Below are 21,496 nucleotides of genomic sequence, written 5' to 3'. Positions count from 1 at the left end.
CGAGGGACAGGATGATTCAACTAAAAATTTTCCATCATTCACATCTCACCCCTGCTAGACTGTATAAAATGAGACTATCCCCCTCTGCTGACTGCTTCAGCAGTTGCGGACAAACTGATGATTTTCTCCACTGCTTTTGGACTTGTCCACTGGTACAAGACTTCTGGGTTGACATAGGCTCCTTCATATCTCCTGCACTGGGTTTGCCAAAAACTGTCTGCTGGGCATATTTGGTGACCTTGCTGTCCAGCCTCAGGCAAAGAGACTACCTTGCATCCTCTTTCTATACGAGGAAGTCCCTCCTGCTGACGTGGAAAGGGTCAGAGACCCCAACGTGGAATATGTGGCTGAAACTGGTCAATGATTCCCTGCCTCTATATAAACCTATCTATGACATCCATAAGAGGACTAAAGCGTTCCACAAAATATGGGGCAGGTGGCTGGCTAGCCCACTGACCCTCTCCCCTGTACTACCATGACAGGGGTTCACCTTGTGAGTGTTGTATTAAACAGGAAGTTCTGTTATGCCCAGGATGTTTAAAAACCGTATCTCTTACTCATCTGTTGATGTTTATATCCACTGGTATATGTAATATCTAGTTCATTATTGCACACTGCCCGGATTTTCATGATATACTGGATTAGCAGCATTCTGTTATCGGTGTTGTATTTTTTGTTTGTGCTTTTTGTTTTATGTCTGTATGTCATAAAACTGCAATAAAAATATCTTTAAAAAAAAAAAGAGGGTAGAGGTGGTGGTGGCAATGAAGGTGATCACAGGGCAGAAGGCGCAGTATTAATGGGTATAGGGCAAATATACTGAACCTAGTTATGGAGATGTGTGGCAGCTAGTGGTGAACAGAGAGCAGGAGGTACAGAAATTAGTAATGACCAGAAGGCAGGAGGTATCATAGGTCAAAACGAGCAGGGGGGTGCAGTGGCAGCAGCTAGTGGTAGAAATAACAAGGTAAAACCAGTCACTAGAGCTACACCAAGATAATTATTTACTGGAGAGGAGTGATATAAAGGCAATTCCTCAGCTCAGTAAAATACACAGTCACCTCAGTTAGCATAATTAGGCAGTGAGGTGTGTTCCTCTAGATGAAAAGGGCAGCATATAAAGAAATTGGACAGAGTCCAAAGTGATTCTTCAAGGAGAAACAACCGGTGATAGAAAAAAGCAACACATTTATTGAAAAATTGCACAAATTAGTACCTCCACCACATTCATTTAAAAATTGACAATGTTGTCAAGGCACATGTAGCTACAACAGTAGCTAATTTATGTGGAATTTTTCAATAAATTGTTGTTTTTTCTATCACCGGTTGTTTCTCCTTGAAGAATCACTTTGGACTCTGTCCAGCAGCTAGTGGTAGGAAAGGGCAAAAGAGAATAAGCTAGTTGAAAGCACAAGGTAAGAGATGTGAAAGACACCAACTGGCAGCTAATAGTGGTCAGAGGGCATGGGATGTGGCATTCAATTGTAGGCAGAAGTTAGGTGCTACAGTGTTAGCAGTAGGCAGAGTGTAGAACCTGCAATAGCTAGTAGAGCTAGTAGAGGGCAATAGGCAAGAGGAGACAATATAGAGCTGAAAGAAATGGTTGTTAGAATTGTTTGATGACCATACTAAGTAGTAAGATGGAGGTAATGAAAAAAAAAAAAAAATGAAATGTCATATAGTCTTTTTATGAGCATTTTATGCTGTCACCACCCTGTGACAAAAATTAGTCATTTAAAAAAAAAAAAAGTACAGGAAGCTATCAAAAATGACTGTCAGTTTTTTTTTAAAATAAGGATATAAATCTTGGTGTGTTAGTGTTTGTTGAATTCAGCCTAATGTGATTGTGTAAGTCTCAGAACAATAGAATTTATACCCTGTACGCTTTTTCCTGAGGCTGTGCAGATATGTACGGCCCTAAGTATTTCAGCTAGAGTCGGTTGTTCTGGTTCCTCAGCGTCAGTATCAGCAGGGAGGGAGGGGGGTTGCCCTGCCAGGGTGTCTAGGTCTCCCTGCCCTTCAGCATGCAGGCTGCTCTGTGTTAAAGTCTCATGAGCTGCCACATGTGCCGGCTCATCAGACCCCCCCCCGCATCTCGGTCCTGGTGTTCCCCCAGTTTTTGGGCATAGTACATGTCCCTCGGTTGTTCCTTACCCCGGGGCTTCTGTATCCCTTTGCTGGATCCTCCCTTGAGCTTGTCACTGCCTTGCGGTGTGCGCTGTACAAGGGCATCCACCCATTCTTTTATTTATCGATGTCTTAGTTCTTAAATATAAAATAAGCTTGCAAAGTAAAATTGATTTTTTTTATAAAGAATTCTATAAAAGTTACATTTTTTAGAAATATATATATATATATATATATATATATATATATATATATATATATATATATATATATATATATTAAAAAAAAAGGAACCATTAGTAATCTTTAGATTGTAAATAAATAATATCACAAATCTACCAAAATAGCTTACTTCTTTATTAGCAAAAAAATATATAAACTATAAAATATGAAGCCTTAGAAATATAAACAAGTATTGTAAGCACCTATATACAGTACATAATAGAGAGCCAATAATATAGAGAAATCATATTACAGCAAGCCATAAACACCATTAACAAAGATTCATGTGAAAAAATATGTACAACCCCTTCTAAAAAGGGCAATATCTCCAAGAAATGCACAAAAGCCAATTTTGGCCTGACTAAAATTAATAGCCAAGAACACAGTTCATCGACTGTGGTATAAGGTCTGATTCACACTTGTGCAGGTTGCAGTTTGCATATTGCAAGTGCATTTTGCGTTTTTTAATAAACATCTTTAAACCATTGAAGTATTTGGTACTAAAAACCAGAAAAAAAAAAACCCTGGCCCTTTCCATAAAATGCACAGAAGTGAACTATATCCAGTGTTAAATGGACTGTAGTGTGTTTCTGCAAAACTGAAAAACGCACTAAAAAATTTAAAGGTGTGAACCAGGCCTAAACAAGTGTATTACACAAAGTTTCGCCAAATAAATATTCCTGCTATTTTCAAATGGACTTCAATACAATACCAGTCATAAAATCAAAACAAAGGCAATCTGATGATGAAATATGACATCTTCATTTGATCAAGGTTGGACCATTTGACATAGGGCTCTTTATATTTTATTACCTATGTTTCTTTGGGTACTTCAATGGCCAGCTATGTAAGTATGTCAATGTAATCAACTCATTAGCAATACCTGCTATTCTTAAAGTGGACCATGCTTAAAGGTCTGTTTACTATATCAGGCCAAGATGGCAGTAAAAAAAAAAAAAAAAAAAAAAAAGAGTTAGATTATATACTTGCTTTACTCACAGCTGTTGCTTACGCTTCGCCTTGATTTGGGATGCTCAGCATTCCTAGGATTTTGTCAGAAGGATCAAGACATCACCCTCTCCTGTGCAGAACCCAGGTGAAGGGTAAGTGCATTAACTAACAGGTGTTTTGCTCTTACTGCTATCTCATGTAATGAACAAAACTTGTCTTTTAGTGAAAAGTCCACTATACATTTTCCTGGATCTCCTTTTCCTGCAAATCCAATTACATGCATTTCAGGGAATTTAGAGCTTCCCTTAGTGCATAAATCTCCTCAAAATCAGACTGCGGTGTCAGAGTTGCCATTTCAGTTTCAAAATGATCTGTTTAACTTTTCTGTCAAATCTGCCTGATTACTAAATACATCTCTACCTAATCAAAGATGCTTTGAAGAAGGCTATCAAGTTCAATACACATTATGTAGTATTGTCACCACTATGCTTAAAGCAGAACTAAAGACAAAACTTTTTTTTTTACTCTTGGAGTAAGAGGGATAGAGTAGAGTGGGATTAGAACACTTGTCAGTTTTTATTGCTATCTTTGCCCCTATTAAAGAGATTCATCCTATTTACCATTATTATCAAGAGCAAAAGAAAATCACAAAAATTTGGGTTGTCCCCAGAAAAGTTTTAGAGAGGAATTCTTCCAATGGGGACACTAATTCCGGTGACCTGGGGGTCCCCAAGGAATTCCCTTATTTTGCAGGGATTTCCCTTACTTCCTGTTTGGCTATGGGACAGGAAGAGAAGGGAGATCTCCCCAAATGGAACACAGATGAAAAAAATTCTGACAGGAGTGACCAATGGGTGAAGAAAATGTCCTGGCGTCAAGTGGGAGTAAACAATGTCCTATCTTTGGTATTAGGGGAATTATTAATGCCCCATCATTGGTGTCAGTGGGAGGAATAGTGTCCCATCGTTGGTGTCAATGGGAGGAATAGTGTCCCATCGTTGGTGTCAATGGGAGGAATAGTGTCCCATCGTTGGTGTCAATGGGAGGAATAGTGTCCCATGGTTGGTGTCAGTGGGAGGAATAGTGCCCCATCAGTGATCTCAGTGGGAGAGATAGTGCCCCATTATTGGTGTCAGTGGAAGGAACAGTACCCCGTTGTTGGTGTTAGTGGGAGGAATAGTGCCCCTTCGTTGTTGTCAATGGGAGGAACAGTGCCTTATTGTTGGTGTCAGTGGAAGGAATAGAACCCCATCGCTGGTGTCCATGGGAGAAATAGTGCCCCATCGTTAGTGTCCGTGGGAAGTAAAGTGCCCCAAGGGCTTGGATAAAGGTAAGCAAAGGGCCACATACGGCCCCGGGGCCGCAATTTGGAGACCACTGGTTTAAGTGGAGATACTGTTATTCCAGAAGGTAAAAAAAAGCTTTATATAGTTGTGCTCATAAGTTTACATACCCTGGCAGAATTCATGATTTCTTGGTCATTTTTCAGAGAATATGAATGATAACACGAAAACTTTTCTTTCCCTCATGGTTAGTGTTTGGCTGAAGCCATATATTATCAAACAAAAGTGTTTACTCTTTTTAAATCATAATGACAACACAAACTACCCAAATGACCCTGATCAAAAGTTTACATACCCTGGTGATTTTGGCCTGATAACATGCACACAAGTTGACACAAAGTGGTTTGAATGGCTATTAAAGGTAACCATCCTCACCTGTGGTCTGTTTGCTTGTAATTAGTGTGTTTGTATAAAAGGTCAATGAGTTTCTGGACTCCTGACAGACCCTTGCATCTTTCATCCAGTGCTGCACTGACGTTTTTGGATTCTGAGTCATGGGGAAAGCAAAAGAATTGTCAAAGGATCTGTGGGAAAAGGTAGTTGAACGGTATAAAACAGGAAAGGGATATAAAAAGATATCCAAGGAATTGAGAATGCCAATCAGCAGTGTTCAAACTCTAATCAAGAAGTGGAAAATGAGTGGTTCTGTTGAAACCAAACCACGGTCAGGTAGACCAACTAAACTTTCAGCCACAAGTGTCAGGAAAATTGTTCGGTATGCAAAGAAAAACCCACAAATAACTTCAGGTGAAATACAGTACTCTCTGAAAACATGTGGTGTGGCTGTTTCAAGATGCACAATAAGGAGGCACTTGAAGAAAGATGGGCTGCATGGTTGAGTCGCTGGAAGAAAGCCATTACTATGCAAATGCCAAAAAGTATCCCGCTTACAATACATCAAACAGCACAAAGACAAGCCTGAAACCTTCTAGCACAAAGTCATTTGGAGTGATAAGACAAAAATAGAGTTTTTTTGCCACAACCATAAACACTACATTTGGAGAGGAGTCAGCAAAGCCTATGATGAAAGGTACACCATTCCTACTGTGAAAGACTGAGGTCGATCGCTGATGTTTTGGGGATGTGTGAGCTACAAAAGGCACAGGAAATATGGTCAAAATGGATGGCAAGATGAATGCAGTATGTTTTTAAAAAATACTGGAGGAACATTTGCATTCATCAGCCAGGAAGCTGCGCATGGGACGTACTTGGACATTCCAACAGGACAATGATCCAAAACTTAAGGCAAAGTCGACCTGTCATTGGCTACAGCAGAATAAAGTGAAGGTTCTGGAGTGGCCATCTCAGTCTCCTGACCTCAATATCATTGAGCCACTCTGGGAAGATCTCAAACGTGCAGTTCATGCAAGACAGCCCAAGAATTTCCAGGAGCTGGAGGCTTTTTGCCAAAAGGAATGGGCAGCTATACCATCTGAGAAGATAAAAAGCCTCATCCACAAATACCACAAAAGACTTCAAGCTGTCATTGATGTTAAAGGGGGCAATACATGATATTAAGAACTGGGGCATGTAAACGTTTGATCAGGGTAATTTGGGTAGTTTGTGTTGTCATTATGATTTAAAAAGAGTAAACACAGTTGATTGATAATAAATGGCTTCAGCCAAACAATAACCATGAGTGAAAGAAAATTTTTTGTGTTATCACTCATATTCTCTGAAAAATGGCCAAGAAATCATAAATTCTGCCAGGGTATGTAAACTTATGAGCGCAACTATAACTAGACTAAGGGCCGGTCCACTCTGCATTTTAGATGCTTTTCTGCATGCACATTTTTTATGTGTTCCGATGCATTTTTGATGTGTTTGGCAAGCCCTTTCCTTTTTTTCCCTTTATCTCAATTCAGGACATGTGTGTTCCGGTGCTTTTTGTCACAATTAAATACGAAAAAAATGCAGCATGTTCTACTTTTGTTGGAGAGTCGATTATGGCACAGGGGTGCAAACAGATCTATGTCCCATGGCTGTGAAAGATTATGGAATGGCACAGGTGTAGTTCCAAGACACTTTAGAGCAGCACCTTTTGAAAAACTGAAGATTCTCTAGAGAAGGGTTTTCAAACTATGGCCCTCCAGTTGTTCAAGAACTACAATTCCCATCACGCCTAGTCATGTCTATGAATGTCAGAGTTTTACAATGCCTCATGGGATATGTAGTTCCGCAACAGCTGGAGGGCTGTAGTTTGGAGATCCCTGCTCTAGAGCAACACATATGGACAGCAGAGGGCACAGATGAGTGTAGTGGTTAGTAAAAACAAGTATTTAATGTTTCTTGCTTTGCTGTAGACACTAAAGCCCCGTACACACTATTAGATTTTCTGCAGATTTTTGTCTTCAGATTTACCAAAACCATAAAATATGAGGTCAAACCTTAAGAATTTCAATTTGTATGCAATCAGGCAGGCCCTTGCACTACATGGTTTTGGTAAATCTGAAGACAAGAATCTGCAGAAAATCTAATAGTGTATGGTTCTTTAGTCTGCTGCCTTTGGCTTCCATTGACATCCAGAGAAACCTAGCTGCTGTGTAACCCAGCCTGGCCTTCCTGTTTCCGGAGGAGCTGAGAGACTGATGAACCAGTGTGAGGCTGACTCCATCCTTGTTATTATATGCCCAGATGCTGGAATTCTTTTGAGAAAGTGTGTCCTGCTATGAGAAGATTCACTCCCAGAGGCTGTCATAGGTGTGTTTACACTAATAAGCCAGCTGTCGTAATGTGTATTGTGTAAGCTGCCAATTGTCTACATAAAGTGGTTGTAAAAGCAGAAGTTTTTTTTTTTTTTATCTTAAAGGGGTTGTAAACCCTCTTGTTTTTTCACCTTAATGCATCCTATGCATTAAGGTGAAAAAACTTCTGACAGTGACCGCCCCCCCCTCCCCGTTTTACCCACCTGAGCCCTTCGATCCCTCGGCGGAGATGCACTGTACCCCTCTGCCCGGCGTTCTCGGCTCTTGATTGGATAGATTGATAGCAGCGCAGCCAAATCCACCAGAGGAGGAGCCAAGTCCTGCATTCTGCATCTATGGACACATGCTGGACTCGGGAGCACGCCCACAAGGTAACCCCCCCGGGAGAGCACTTATCCTAGAGGGTTATACGATACGGGGAGGAGCTGATAGTGCCTCCGGGGGACCCCAGAAGAGAATGATCGGGGCCACTCTGTGCAAAACGAACTGCACAGTGGAGGTAAGTATGACATGTTTGCTATTTAAAAGAGCAAAAACAAAAAAAACAAGCCTTTACCATCACTTTAATGCATTAAGATAAAAAGCCTTCTGTGTGCAGCAGCCCCCCTCATACTTACCTGACCCACCTCTCGATCCAGCGATGTCCACGAGTGTCTCAGCTGTCCGAGATTCTTCCTCCTGATTGGCTGAGACACAGCAGCGGCGCTATTGGCTCCCGATGGGGTCAATAAAACTCAGTTAGCCAATTAGAATCGAGAGGGGGTGGGGCCCAACCACAGCTCTTTGTCTGAATGGCTACATGGAGCTGCGGCTCGGGTGCCCTCATAGCAAGCTACTTGCTGTGGGGGCACTCAACAGGAGGGAGGGGCCAGGAGCTCTAGCCAGGGACCCGAGAAGAGGAGGATCCAGGCTGCCCTGTGCAAAACCATTACACAAGGCAGGTAAGTATAACATGTTTGTTTTTTAAATGAAAAAAAACAAGACTTTACAATCACTTTAAATAGGTGTTTTTAGTAACCACTACATATAGATGTGCCTTCTGCTGTTCTACTTTTATTGACTGCACTGGAACACACTGCACTAGTTTTGAACACATAGAAAATACTGTACATGCGTTTTAGATGCAGAATAAAATCGCACTGGACTGCATCTGGTGTGAACTTGTCCTAACTCATGTTTCCAATGTAACAGGAGTGACCTTGTTGGGATATTGGAAAACACCTTGGGGAGTAAGAAAGGGAGAGGTGAGGTGAAAGGTGCACTAAGAACCTCCACCACGTTACCAGGAAAAGCACATTCTGAAAAAAACTATTTTTAATCAATATTTAACAATTATATTAACATTTAATACAGTAACATCTGTGGCTTTTGTTCAAAAGTCTATTTGACTGCATATGATTTAATCTAAAGTCTTAAGGATGTAAAGATAACTATTAAAAGCTTTAAGAATGCTTGAAATATATCAAAAGAGCATCCTTTGTGTCTATTCATTTGACATGAATAAGTGTGTATGGCTTGGACTGCAAACAATCCATCACCAAAAAATTAAAATTTTTATTATCAAAAGGTTTACAAAGATATTTATTGCTCTGTACATTACAATTTATTGAGAGCCATATTTCTACTCATCATCTTGAGGAATATCAGCCAGGTGAGAATAAAATGGTCGACCGTGGATGCATCCTTTAGTTTGATCTCCAAACTGTTTTTTCATTCGACTCAATGTGTCATACACATCATCTTTTGCTAGGGTTAAAGGTAGTTGTCTTGCCAGTCTTACAGCTTCACCCTGCCAATAAAGATGTGTTTTAGACAAGTAAAGTTTTTACAAGTTTGGAGACAAAGAAAAAACTCAAAACAATGGAGCATGCATATAGCAAACAGATAAATACCCAGTTTTAAGTCTTCGGCAACAGAATAAAAACAACAAAGGCTTTCCCCTGTAAAGAAAACACCTAATACACAGCTAGGGATACAGGAGATCAACACTATTGGAAGTGTTGGTTACTGAAGAATCTTCTGATGTTTTCTCATGCCGCGTACACACGAGCGGACTTTTCGACCAGACTGGTCCGACGGACCGAGTCCGGCAGGACAATCCGATCGTGTGTGGGCTTCATCGGACCTTCAGCAGACTTTTCCAGTCGAAAATCTGACAGACTTTAGATTTGAGACATGCTTAAAATCTTTCCAACGGACTCGAGTCCGGTCGAAAGATCCGCTCGTCTGTATGCTAGTCTGACGGACGAAAACCCACGCTAGGTCAGCTATTGGCTACTGGCTATCAACTTCCTTATTTTAGTCCAGTCGTACGTCATCATGTACGAATACGTCGGACTTTGGTGTGATCGTGTATAGGCAAGTCCGTTCGTTCAAAAGTCAGTCGGAAGTCCTTTAAAAGTCAGTCGGACCAGTCCGGTCGAAAAGCCTGCCCGTGTGTACGCGGCATCAGACATAAAGCAGCAATCAGTGGCATGGGCAGCAGGAGAGGCGAGTAACACACCTTTGTATTGTTTTTATTTTACTTAAAGAGTCGCAATAAATGTGTACATGTTTATTGTTTTTACCCTAATTTTGTACAGCCAATTGTGTGATTTACACATATCTGCCACATTTAATGGACAGTTGACACTAATTTCCAAGGTAAAGGGTCAGAGAAATGATCACTTTGTGCCTAGAACCACCTTTAGGCCTCATGCCCACGGGCATTTCAAAAAATGAGCTGTAAAGCTAGTACCGATGCAAGGAAAAAAGCGGCGTTAAAAACACAATTTATTTTTTCTGCGTTTTGCATTGGCATCAATGTGCGTTTAGACGCGCTAGCTTTTACCCACGTTTCTCTGTCTCTATTCAAAATCAATGGTTACCTATGGGAGCCCATTGATTTGAATAGAAGTTGCACTAGAAATTGGATCAAGATGATCCGACTTGCAGTGCGACTTGTGTGCTGAGAATCTTGAAGGGGAACCCCGCCAAAATTTGGCGTGAGGTTCCCCCAAAGATCCATACCAGACCCTTATCCGAGCACGCAGCCCGGCTGGTCAGGAAAGTGGGGGGGAAGCAAGCGCCGCCCTCCTGGACCATACCAGGCCACCTGCCCTAAACATGGGGGGGTTGGTGCTTTGGGGCAGAGGGGGCCCCTGCGCCCTCCTACCCCAAAGCACCTTGACCCCATGTTGATGAGGACAAGGGCCTCTTCCCAACTACCCTTGCCCGGTGGTTGTTGGGGTCTGCGGGCGGGGACTTATCGTAATCTGGATGCCCCCCTTTAACAAGAGGCCCCCCACCCTAGGTGAATGAGTATGGGGTACATGGTACCCCTACCCATTCACCTAAAAAAAAAAAAAAAGTGTCAAAAATAAACACACTACACAGGTTTTTAAAGTATTTTATTAAGGCAGCTCAGGCTCTTGTTGCCAGTAGAGGGAGAAGAGGCGGAGCAGCCTTAATAAAATACTTTAAAAACCTGTGTAGTGTTTATTTTTGACACTTTTTTTTTTTTTAGGTGAATGGGTAGGGGTATGATGCACCCCATACTCATTCACCTAGGGTGGGGGGCCGTGATCTGGGGGTCCCCTTGTTAAAGGGGGCTTCCAGATTACGATAAGTCCCCGCCCACAGACCCCGACAATCACCGGGCAAGGGCTGTCGGGAAGAGGCCCATGTCCTCCTCAACATGGGGACAAGGTGCTTTGGGGTTGGGGGCCCCGAAGCACTAACCTCCCCTCATGTTGAGGGCATGTATATATATTAATTGCATTTACCAAAGTCTCAAGAAGTTGTGGGCAGGGAGAGGGGTTTAGGGAAGTTTCCAATGAAGTGGGAGCAGGCACCTGCTTCCCCCTCCAAAAAATAAATCTCTAATAATGTTAGAGCAGGGTTGGAGGATTCTTAAAAGGGGCACTTCCTATTTAGGGTGACATTATACTTTAACAATATCATTTTTTAAAGCTGAAAGCAAGTATTAAGGCAAGTATGCATATACCATGATGTGGGACCATCGTGGAAGCATTTTCATTATTTATCTATCATTAATATTTCTTTTTACATTATATTTTTCACCTCTTTTGTATTTGGGGTATCAAGCAGTCCGCTATACACATTATTTTAATTAATTTTTATAGTCAGCTTTATTACCTTAGTGCGAATGCTAAGTGCAGGCGTGCAAAACATGTCAGCTACGGCAACCCTTCAGCCTGCGGTCCACCTCCATTGATCAGGTTCCTGTTCCCGGATGAGTGCTGACATCACACGCACGCCTAGCTCCGTCTGACATCCCTTTCATTTTCGGCTTGGCTATACCGCACTGACGGACGTCCATATGCCACCTGAGAAGCCATGTTTGGGGACAACAGAGGTTAGCTCCGACTACTGCTGTGGCCGGCGGGAGTTTCCTTCACATCTCCATTTCCACACCCATCGGTCCCGTGACAGCAGGCGGAGTTCCATGTCACCCCACGTTGTTCCTTTTACACGACTGTCTACACATATAAACATAGCCCTATGGACATTGTTGGACTCCAACTCAAGTGCAATAAAGTGTTTTTTAACTGAATCCAAGGTGTACATAATTTTATATGTGAATATACACATGGACATACTTTTGACTTTTTTTCCCATAGAGCTCTGCCTTAGTTTTCGTCTAAGGTAGAGATTATGCCTTCACTGCCCCTCCTCTACAGTTTGTTCAATCAGAAAAAACTTTGCATTCCTTGAGAAAAATAAAATTCTTTCATGACTGGCACACACATGCGACTACTACAGTGATTCTCCACAGCAGTCCCAAAAGGGTTGACATTTGTATAATTTCATTGTAGGTTTCATGTAAACATGCAATAAAATCCAATTCTGGAATTTAGCTTTAATCCAGTAGACTCTCTGACCTGTGCTTATAGCTACATTTACACTGAGCTGAACTTTTTCAGGCCTTTTTCAAGGCGCTTTTTCAGGTGTTTTTCATTTAGGAGTTTTTGCTGTGGCCAATAGAACCCTGTGTAGATGTGTCCTAGACACATACAACAGGAAAACCAGAGTCATGCACATGGCTGCTGTACAGAGAAGTACTGTGCCTTTCTCCTTGATCTGGGGAGCAGTGTAGTGTGTCCCACTGGAGCAGCAAGTTTTTCCCCACTTCCTCCCAGCCTCTGGTGGTTCTTGCCCTGCTGTTATAATGGGGATCCCTGGAATCATAGATGCAGGGGTGGCCACGAATGAGTGTCATAGCTTCCAAAATTAGGCTCTCCTCCATGTTAATCACAAGATGTGTGTTTATAAGGTGCGGCGTGATGCTAGAATAAAAAGGGAGCTGCTGTTTGAGCTGAAAACACCTGAAAAAAATGGTCAAAAACACCAATTTGTTGCTGTTCAGCTGTTTTCCATTCAAGTTTATGGGAACAAATATGCTCAAATCTGCCTGAAAAGTAGCGCATGTACTTTTTTGAACGGCAGGCATTTTGCTTGAGGCGACAAAATGCTCAAATGTGATCAAGGGCCATTAAAATGAATGAGACTTTCCTTGCTGAGTATTTCTGATCGTCAAGCTTTGAGCTGAAAGACGCTGAAAGTGTGCACGGGGCCTTAAGAAAGTGTACCACTGCAGAAAGTTTGGAGTTTAACCATTATGTTCCATCCAGAGAATGTGGTGCTCTAACTTTCTCCTACTCTCCTCTATGCTCTCAATATTTATTAAAGTGTGCTACTGCCAATGAACTTTTGATCTCTGTGTTACACAAAACCGCGGTCAGCAACTGTGTATCTTCTGTGTTCTGCAAGTGGCAGAGTGCAAGTTTAGTAAAGGCCCGTACACACGATCAGACTTTTTGACAACAAACATGCAAATTAGCTGTTTTGGAGCAACATCTGACCATGTGTACGCTCCATCGGACAAACTTTTTCTGTTTCCATCGGACTTTTGTTGGCTGTGCAAACGCACAAACTTTCCGGCAACAAAAGTCCGATGGAGCAAAGTCCGACCGTGTGTACACAAAACCATCAGACTTTTGTACAAACTACAGTACGCAGCAACGAGAATCTGGTTCTCAGCGACAGGGTACTGTACATCTCGCGCTGGCTGCAATAGTAAAAAACACAATTTTCCTACTGCGGCGGGCGTGAGAGGGAATTCCCCTCTGGGGGAATGCCAGGCCCTTAGGTCTGGTATGTATTTAAAGGGGAACCCCCTACACCGAAAAAACGGCGTGGGCCCCCCCCAAATCCATACCAGACCCTTATCCGAGCACGCTGCCCGGCCGGTCAGGAAAGGGGGTGGGGATAAGGGAGCGCCCCCCCTCCTGAACCGTACCAGGCCGCATGCCCTCAACATGGGGGGTGGGTGCTTTGGGGGAGGGGGGCACCCTGCGGCCCCCCCCACCCCAAAGCACCTTGTCCCCATGTTGATGAGGACAAGGGCCTCTTCCCGACAACCCTGGCCGTTGGTTGTCAGGGTCTGCGGGCGAGGGGCTTATCGGAATCTAGGATCCCCTTTAATAAGGGGGCCCCCAGATCCCGGCCCCCCACCCTATGTGAATGAGTATGGGGTACATCGCACCCCTACCCATTGTTGACCAAAGGGTGGTGGTAAAGAGTTGAAAAACCACGTGATTTGGTGAAAGTTGGCTGAAAAAGTTCTGCCTTGTGTATGCAATACAAACTTATGGCCAACGCCAAAAATTTGTACAAAAATCCAAAGGAAAGTTTGTACATAGTCCTATCGTGTGTATGAGGCTTAAAGCTTGACACTGGCTAGTGGGAGGAGTGACATGGAATGCAAACAAAATACTGCAGTGATGTATGCAAACAAGCCAACTCCTTGTAGCAAACAGAACACCATACAAGCAGAATCTGTGAGCACTTACATTGTCCACCCAACACTATTCATAAAATGACCACTGGCACCCATAGTCTCAGATTGGTGGCCCATGTCACCAAAGTGACCTCCTAACTCCATTTTACTCCTACAGGAGCGTAGGATGGTCAGATGGCTGACATTTTTTCTCCTGTTTAAGGGCTCATGCACACAGGACATTTTTACAGCTGCTGTTTGGGGGGCATCTGATGTTTTGTTTTTTTTTAACTGCCTCTAAACGAGGCATTTGGAGGCATAAGTGTTTAGGGGCAAATACGACAGCCTGTGCTTCCATGAGCAATAAAAACGAGCTGTAAAAACGAAAAATGACCAAAAACGCTGCTTAACACTGTAACAAGCTGTTAGCCACATTTGGCGTTTTTAGGCGTTTTCCTGAAAAAAAAAAAAGCCAAAAAACGCCCATAAACGTTATTTAAAAACGCGGCTAACAGCGCGCTTTTAACGCTGCTTTTTCCTGGCAGCAGCGCTGGCATTTTTTAAACGTCCTGTATGGATGAGGCTTAAAAAGGTACAAATCTTCCAATATATATATTAAAGAAGCAAAGATGCACAGCGGCTAGTGGGTAAGTATAAAATAATAAATTGCTGCATAGCGGAGCTGGGCTGTAATTTCTGAATATGCAAGCTTTTAAAGTACATTATGTTAATTTTGAAAGCTTGTATCTTTAAAACCCCTCTCCCGGCAAGCTTAAATGTTTGATGAGGGAGTCTCTCCACTCCTGTGCAACCCCGGTGTTTTTTTTGTACTTTTCTCTCTCGCCATAGAAATCTCTTGCTGAAATCTGGGTGATGCAATCCTCCAGTGTCTTTTATTCCTTGAATTACAGTGGAACAGAAAGGAGTCTGCAGGGTGCATAGGCATACCCTGAAGAGCTATAACAGTTAGTGAGCAGGAATTTATTTTATTTACTTTCTTGGTTATGCCCAAACAACAGCTTTAATAACTCCAGTTAGACAGTAAAGAGTTTTACCTAAACTTCACACTTTTCTGCACTGATATGTGATTGACCAGTTGTGTTTTTATTCTGTTGCCATACTTTATAGCTTAAACAGGAAAAGTAGCCAGAAAAACTTTGCACAACTCCAGGGCAAAAATTAAAGCTCAGGATGTGTACTAGCTGTTCACATGAGCTTGCATTTCCATGAGATATATATATATATATATATATATATATATATATATATATATATATATATATATATATATATATATTTTCATACAGTGGGTACGGAAAGTATTCAGATCCCCTTAAATTTTTCACTCTTTGTTATATTGCAGCCATCTGCTAAAATCATTTAAGATCATTTTTTTCCTCTTTAATGTACACACAGCACCCCATATTGACAGAAAAACACAGAATTGTTGACATTTTTGCAGATTTATTAAAAAAGAAAAACTGAAATATCACATGGTCCTAAGTATTCAGACCCTTACTGTGACATTTATATATAACTCAGGTGCTGTCCATTTCTTCTGATCATCCTTGAGGTGGTACTACACCTTCATTTGAGTCCAGCTGTGTTTGATTATACTGATTGGACTTGATTAAGAAAGCCACACACCTGTCTATATAAGACCTTACAGCTCACAGTGCATGTCAGAGCAAATGAGAATCATGAGGTCAAAGGAACTGCCTGAAGAGCTCAGAGACAGAATTGTGGCAAGGCACAGATCTGGCCAGGGTTACAAAAAAAATTCTGCTGCACTTAAGGTTCCTTAGAGCACAGTGGCCTCCATAATCCTTAAATGGAAGATGTTTGGGATGACCAGAACCCTTCCTAGAGCTGGCCGTCCGGCCAAACTGAGCTATCGGGGAGAAGAGCCTTGGTGAGAGAGGTAAAGAAGAACCAAAAGATCACTGTGGCTGAGCTCCAGAGATGCAGTCGGGAGATGGGAGAAAGTTGTAGAAAGTCAACCATCACTGCAGCCCTCCACCAGTCGGGGCTTTATGGCAGAGTGGCCCGACGGAAGCCTCTTCCCAGTACAAGACATATGAAAGCCCGCATGGAGTTTGCTAAAAAAAAAAAAACACCTGAAGTACACCAAGATGGTGAGAAATAAGATTCTCTGGTCTGATGAGACCAAGATAGAACCTTTTGGCCTTGATTCTAAGCGGTATGTGTGGAGAAAACCAGGCACTGCTCATCACCTGTCCAATACAGTCCCAACAGTGAAGCATGGTGGTGGCAGCATCATGCTGTGGGGGTGTTTTTCAGCTGCAGGGACAGGACGACTGGTTGCAATTGAGGGAAAGATGAATGCGGCCAAGTACAGGGATATCCTGGACAAAAACCTTCTCCAGAGTGCTCAAGACCTCAGACTGGGCCCAAGGTTTACCTTCCAACAAGACAATGACCCTAAGCACACAGCTAAAATAACGAAGGAGTGGCTTCACAACAACTCTGTGACTGTTCTTGAATGGCCCAGCCAGAGCCCTGATTTAAACTCAATTGAGCATCTCTGGAGAGACCTAAAAATGGCTGTCCACCAACGTTTACCCCCTTACGTTTAAGGGGGTCTGAATACTTTCTGTCCCCACTGTATGTGTGTGTGTGTGTGTGTAGATAGAGATAGATAGATAGATAGATAGATAGATAGATAGATAGATAGATAGATAGATAGATAGATAGATAGATAGATAGATAGATAGATAGATATAGATATCTATAAATATATATATTTTTTGTAAAATAGCAAACATAAAAACATAGTGAGGAAAGGCCATGATGAATGTGTTGAGAAAGATAAAATTCCTTGAAATGATTGAAGTATGGCATAGAACATGCAAAACGTAGATGCCTGGGACAAAGAAATAGCTTCGAAAAAGTAATTTGCCATCACTGTTCTTACCTCTAAATAATTTAAAACTTTAAGAGGTCTACAGTCACACAGTTCTCTTGTATTTTTCTGCATTACAAAGTTTAGAATTTCCTTTAGATCAGAGATTCCATAAAATGGCAAAATGCTGGTCATTCCTTCAATCTCAACATGGCTATCTGGAGAACCTAAAAAAAAAAAAAAGTAATTTATTATTTCTGATCTTTGACTCCCTAAAGTGATTGTTATTTTCAACCAAAAAAAACACGTGACTTTACAAACATATTATATTTACCTGCTCTGTGCAGTGGTTTTGCACTGAGTGGCCCGGATCCTCCTCTTCTCGGGTCCCTCTTCGGCTTTCCTGGCCCCTTCATCCTTTTGAGTGCCCCCACAGCAAGCAGCTTGCTATGGGGGCACCTGAGCCTCATCTCTGTGTAACCATTTAGACAAAGAACTGTGGTTGGGCCCACCCCCTCTTTCTCCTGATTGGCTCACTGAATTTGTTTGACAGCAACAGGGGCCAATGGCACCAATCAGGAGGGAGAGTCTTGGGCAACCGAGACACTGCTACAACATCGCTGGATAGAGCTGGACTCAGGTAAGTATTGGGGAGGCTGAGAGGGGCTGCTGAACACAACATTTTTTTTATCTTAATGCACAGAATTCATTAAGATAAAAAACCTTCTGACTTTACAACCACTTCAACAAAGCATTGTAAGCATATCCATACAGTGGGGACGGAAAGTATTCAGACCCCCTTACATTTTTCACTCTTTGTTATATTGCAGCCATTTTCTAAAATCATTTAAGTTCATTTTTTTCCCCATTAATGTACACACAGCACCCCATATTGACAGAAAAACACAGAATTGTTGACATTTTTGCAGATATATTAAAAAAGAAAAACTGAAATATCACAATAATGAAAAGGAGAGACACTTGGGAGAGGGAAGTGGCTGCACACCCTGAAAAAGTTCAGAAAAAAAGGAATTTTCCCCCAAGAGGAAGGAGTTTTCTAGGCAGCAAACAACTGGTACAGATGGTACTAAGTTTAAGTTTAAAAGGTAACTTTATTCGGACATAGGACAGTAGAGTAAAAAACATTAACTGTGTACAAATGGTTATAAAAAACACAGGAGCATATATAGGGCTACACATGAATTATGCAATAAACAAGCGCTTGGATAGTCCTGACGCGTTCCGACCCCATCGGGTCTTCTTCAGAGGATATGTATGCGCTGTAGAGAAGAGAAGGGAAAGGGAGTGAGGGGGAGAGGGCGGGGAGGGAGGACAGTGAGGGAAACAAACATGGGAAAAAGGAGAAAAAAAAAATTAAAATGAAAAATTGAAGAAAGGAGGCAGAAGAAAGAGTAGAGGGAAGAAAAGAAGAAACATCAGCAGAGAAATGAAAGTGTAGAATAGGATAAAGAAAGTATAGGAGAAATACAAAGCAAACACCTTGTGAGAATAACAGCTGGTGAGATGGACAATACAAGTAAGTGAAGAAATGAATGTGAATGAAGAAAAAAGTGGGATACCAGATAGGAAGGGGTGTGGACGAGTGTGATAATGGTATAGAGGTGACATAATGAAGTGAAAAGAAACAAAGGTAAAAGAAAACAAGGAGAATAACAGTAGGGTGAAGTAATCAATGTGATTTACCTGGAGGTGCCAAGCATGTGAGCAGCACACCAATATGCAAAAGTGATCAGTTGGAATTGCGCAGGATATGTGTGTAGTAAGCAGAGATGGTAATCTAAAATAGGAATTGTGAAAAGTGTTAATTGTCGTCAAGTCTGGAAAAAAGTAATAAAGTATAAAAGAGTAAAGAGAGTACCTGTAACGGAGGAGCCCCTATGTAGCTGTGCTTCCTGCTGGAGCAGTGGGGATCAAATGAGAGATCCCATAGGGAGCTGCTCTCCTTAAATGTCAAGAGTTGAGCACCGATTGGTTGCTGATAGAGGCCACAGGTGCGCGCCAGCCACCTCCACCTTACTTACCTTCACAGGGACAGTGTTGACGAGGTCAACACTCCGCGTGTAGTTCACCCGGCGTTCCGGAAGACGAGCTGTCCCGGTGCAGCCGTCCTTTCCGACGTAATGACGTGGCATTGTGACGTCACGCGCACGCACCACAGTGCGCGCGCGGGCACGGACACGGCGCCTGGAAGGATACGGGACGCCGCTGGCAGGGAGAAATCATGTCCCAGAGGGTCCAGCCCTCTAGTGGACGTGTAGATAGGCGCAGGGCCCTACGTCTGTCTCCCCCTGCCAGGAAGAAGCACAGTGGTGCAGCCAACTCACCTGGAGGGGGAGGTAGCTGGACCGGGAGCCCAGATCAGGACCTAGATGGAAGAAGGCATGAAAATCATACAGAAATTATAAATTTAAAGGGTATACCTGAGACACCATACAGAAACCAAGGCATGTTTTGAATTATCACATTTTTTGGCAGAGTGTGAACACCTGCTTAAACCCATAGTATGATTGGTATGGGATGAAAATTTACAAAAACTGGGAGCTAGTTAGGATGTGTTCAAAGAGTCCATAGGTTGTCTTCACATAATCTATTCCTAATACAGAATGAAATATGTTATTATTGCACATCAGTCAAGAAATACATATAGTAAGGAGAGTTACAAGCATTATCCAAAGTAAAAAACACATTTATATACAATGTACATGGGGGAAAAAAACCAGAAAAACATATGGAATATAGTACAACAAACGTGAAGAAGTATAATATCAACGGCTATTAATATGTGATTTTTACCACCGTATATTTAGTGTGTTTCGCCTGAGGAAAAACCTCGAAGGAAGGGGGCAAAAAAGATTGATTCGTTAAGTCCGGGGGGTGACATGGCCTGTAACTGGAAGATCCATTTTTGCTCTTTGTGGAGCAGAACCTTAACTGAAATATCACATGGTCCTAAGTATTCAGACCCTTTGCTGTGACACTTATATATTTAACTTACGTGCTGTCCATTTCTTCTGATCATCCTTGAGATAGTTCTACACATTCATTTGAGTCCAGCTGTGTTTGATTATACTGATTGGACTTGATTAAGAAAGCCACACACCTGTCTATATAAGACCTTACAGCTCACAGTGCATGTCAGAGCAAATGAGAATCATGAGTTCAAAGGAAATGCCTGAAGAGCTCAGAGACAGAATTGTGGCAAGGCACAGATCTAGCCAAGGTTACAAAAAAAATTCTGCTGCACTTAAGGTTCCTAAGAGCACAGTGGCCTCCATAATCTTTAAATGGAAGACATTTGGAACGACCAGAACCCTTCCTAGAGCTGGCCGTCTGGCCAAACTGAGCTATAGGGGGAGAAGAGCCTTGGTGAGAGAGGTAAAGAAGAACCCAAAAATCACTGTGGCTGAGCTCCAGAGATACAGTCGGGAGATGGGAGAAAGTTGTAGAACGTCAACCATCACTGCAGCTCTCCACCAGTCGGGGCTTCATGGCAGAGTGGCCCGACGTAAGCCTCTCCTCAGTGCAAGACATATGAAAGCCTGCATGGAGTTTGCTAAAAAAACACCTGAAGGACTCCAAGATGGTGAGACGAGACCAAGATAGAACCTTTTGACCTTGATTCTAAGCGGTATGTGTGGAGAAAACCAGGCACTGCTCATCACCTGTCCAATACAGTCCCAATAGTGAAGCATGATGGTGGCAGCATCATGCTGTGGGGGTGTTTTTCAGCTGCAGGGACAGGACGACTGGTTGCAATTGAGGGAAAGATGAATGCGGCCAAGTACAGGGATATCCTGGACAAAAATCTTCTCCAGAGTGCTCAGGACCTCAGACTGGGCCCAAGGTTTACCTTCCAACAAGACAATGACCCTAAGCACACAGCTAAAATAACGAAGGAGTGGCTTCACAACAACTCCGTGACTGTTCTTGAATGGCCCAGCCAGAGCTCTGATTTAAACCCAATTGAGCATCTCTGGAGAGACCTAAAAATGGCTGTCCACCAACGTTTACCATCCAACCTGACAGAACTGGAGAGGATTTGCAAGGAGGAATGGCAAAGGATCCCCAAATCCAGGTGTGAAAAACTTGTTGCATCTTTCCCAAAAAGACTCATGGCTGTATTAGATCAAAAGGGTGCTTCTACTAAATACTGAGCAAAGGGTCTGAATACTTAGGACCATGTGATATTTCAGTTTTTCTTTTTTAATAAATCTGCAAAAATGTCAACAATTCTGTGTTTTTCTGTCAATATGCGGTGCTGTGTGTACATTAATGAGGAAAAAAATGAACTTAAATGATTTTAGCAAATGGCTGCAATATAACAAAGTGAAAAATTTAAGGAGGTCTAAATACTTTCCGTCCCCACTGTATGTTTCTCAGAAATGTACCACGGTCAAATAAAGTAGTCAGATGAACATTGTGAATAATATTCATACTGTGTTCCATTGCTACTATACAGGCTCTAAATAATAAGCAAACATCT

General features: G+C 42.3%; 1 protein-coding gene across 4 annotated transcripts in view; it reads right to left on the bottom strand.

Annotated features, from left to right (window-relative positions):
* Positions 1-6,297: 6,297 nt before the first annotated feature.
* PMS1 (PMS1 homolog 1, mismatch repair system component) overlaps positions 6,298-21,496 on the bottom strand; it is a 155,880-nt gene continuing 140,681 nt past the window's right edge. For all 4 annotated transcript variants that reach the window (XM_073633191.1, XM_073633189.1, XM_073633192.1 and 1 more), the window contains exons 12-13: positions 17,065-17,219; positions 6,298-9,137 (exon numbers count right to left, since the gene is read on the bottom strand). In XM_073633191.1, coding sequence (XP_073489292.1) covers positions 8,970-9,137; positions 17,065-17,219 — 323 coding nt within the window. In that variant the 3' untranslated portion in view covers positions 6,298-8,969. The remainder of the gene's footprint in view (positions 9,138-17,064; positions 17,220-21,496) is intronic.

This window comes from Aquarana catesbeiana, linkage group LG06, assembly GCF_042186555.1.
Source record: "Aquarana catesbeiana isolate 2022-GZ linkage group LG06, ASM4218655v1, whole genome shotgun sequence".
Classification (NCBI taxonomy): Eukaryota; Metazoa; Chordata; class Amphibia; order Anura; family Ranidae; genus Aquarana; species Aquarana catesbeiana.
Note: the sequence above shows the minus strand (reverse complement) of the source record. Positions and strands in the feature narration are given on the sequence as shown.